This window comes from Hydra vulgaris, chromosome 03 (genome assembly GCF_038396675.1).
Source record: "Hydra vulgaris chromosome 03, alternate assembly HydraT2T_AEP".
Taxonomy (NCBI): Eukaryota; Metazoa; Cnidaria; class Hydrozoa; order Anthoathecata; family Hydridae; genus Hydra; species Hydra vulgaris.
The window spans coordinates 2,265,001-2,265,534 of NC_088922.1; the positions used below are offsets into that span (position 1 = coordinate 2,265,001).

General features: G+C 27.3%; 1 protein-coding gene across 1 annotated transcript in view; it reads right to left on the reverse strand.

Moving 5' to 3' along the window:
* Nucleotides 1-534, reverse strand: part of LOC100213181 (hatching enzyme 1.2) — a 58,001-nt gene extending 57,467 nt beyond the window's left edge. Inside the window, exons 1-2 of the mRNA XM_065792908.1 lie at nt 400-534; nt 172-297 (exon numbers count right to left, since the gene is read on the reverse strand). Coding sequence (XP_065648980.1) covers nt 172-297; nt 400-475 — 202 coding nt within the window. The 5' untranslated portion in view covers nt 476-534. The remainder of the gene's footprint in view (nt 1-171; nt 298-399) is intronic.

Here is a 534-nt window from a genome sequence, read left to right on the forward strand (position 1 = left end):
CCTGTAGCCACTCATTAAAAAAATATTTTTACAATTAATTAACTTTTTTTGTAACAGTTTGGTATAATTGTCTCACTTCTTAATTTCAATTTAAAAAAAAATAAATAAAAATTAATTTTGTTGTTATTTTTCCAATTCAATCGAATTTTTATCAATAAAAAACATTCTCACTCATATTGCTGATGTGATAGGGCACAATATTGTTTGGCCACCGTCCACCTACTATGCTTGCATACCCATTTGATTCTTCTTTTTCTTTGAGGTCTATTTGAATATCTCCTTGAAACAACTTGCTATCTATTTTTAAAAAACAGTTCAACATGAAATCTTGCGCAAAAAAAAAATTATTAAGAAGTCATTTATATTTCTACTTTTTTATACGATTTTATTTATACTTACTCTCCATTTCTTGTACCCAACACACAGATTCCACATAACCACCATAAAAAACAACAAAAACCAGTAGAAAATGCATTTTTATATAGCTCTCGTTGTGGTTATCATAGATGAGGTTTCTTACCTATAGAAATAACA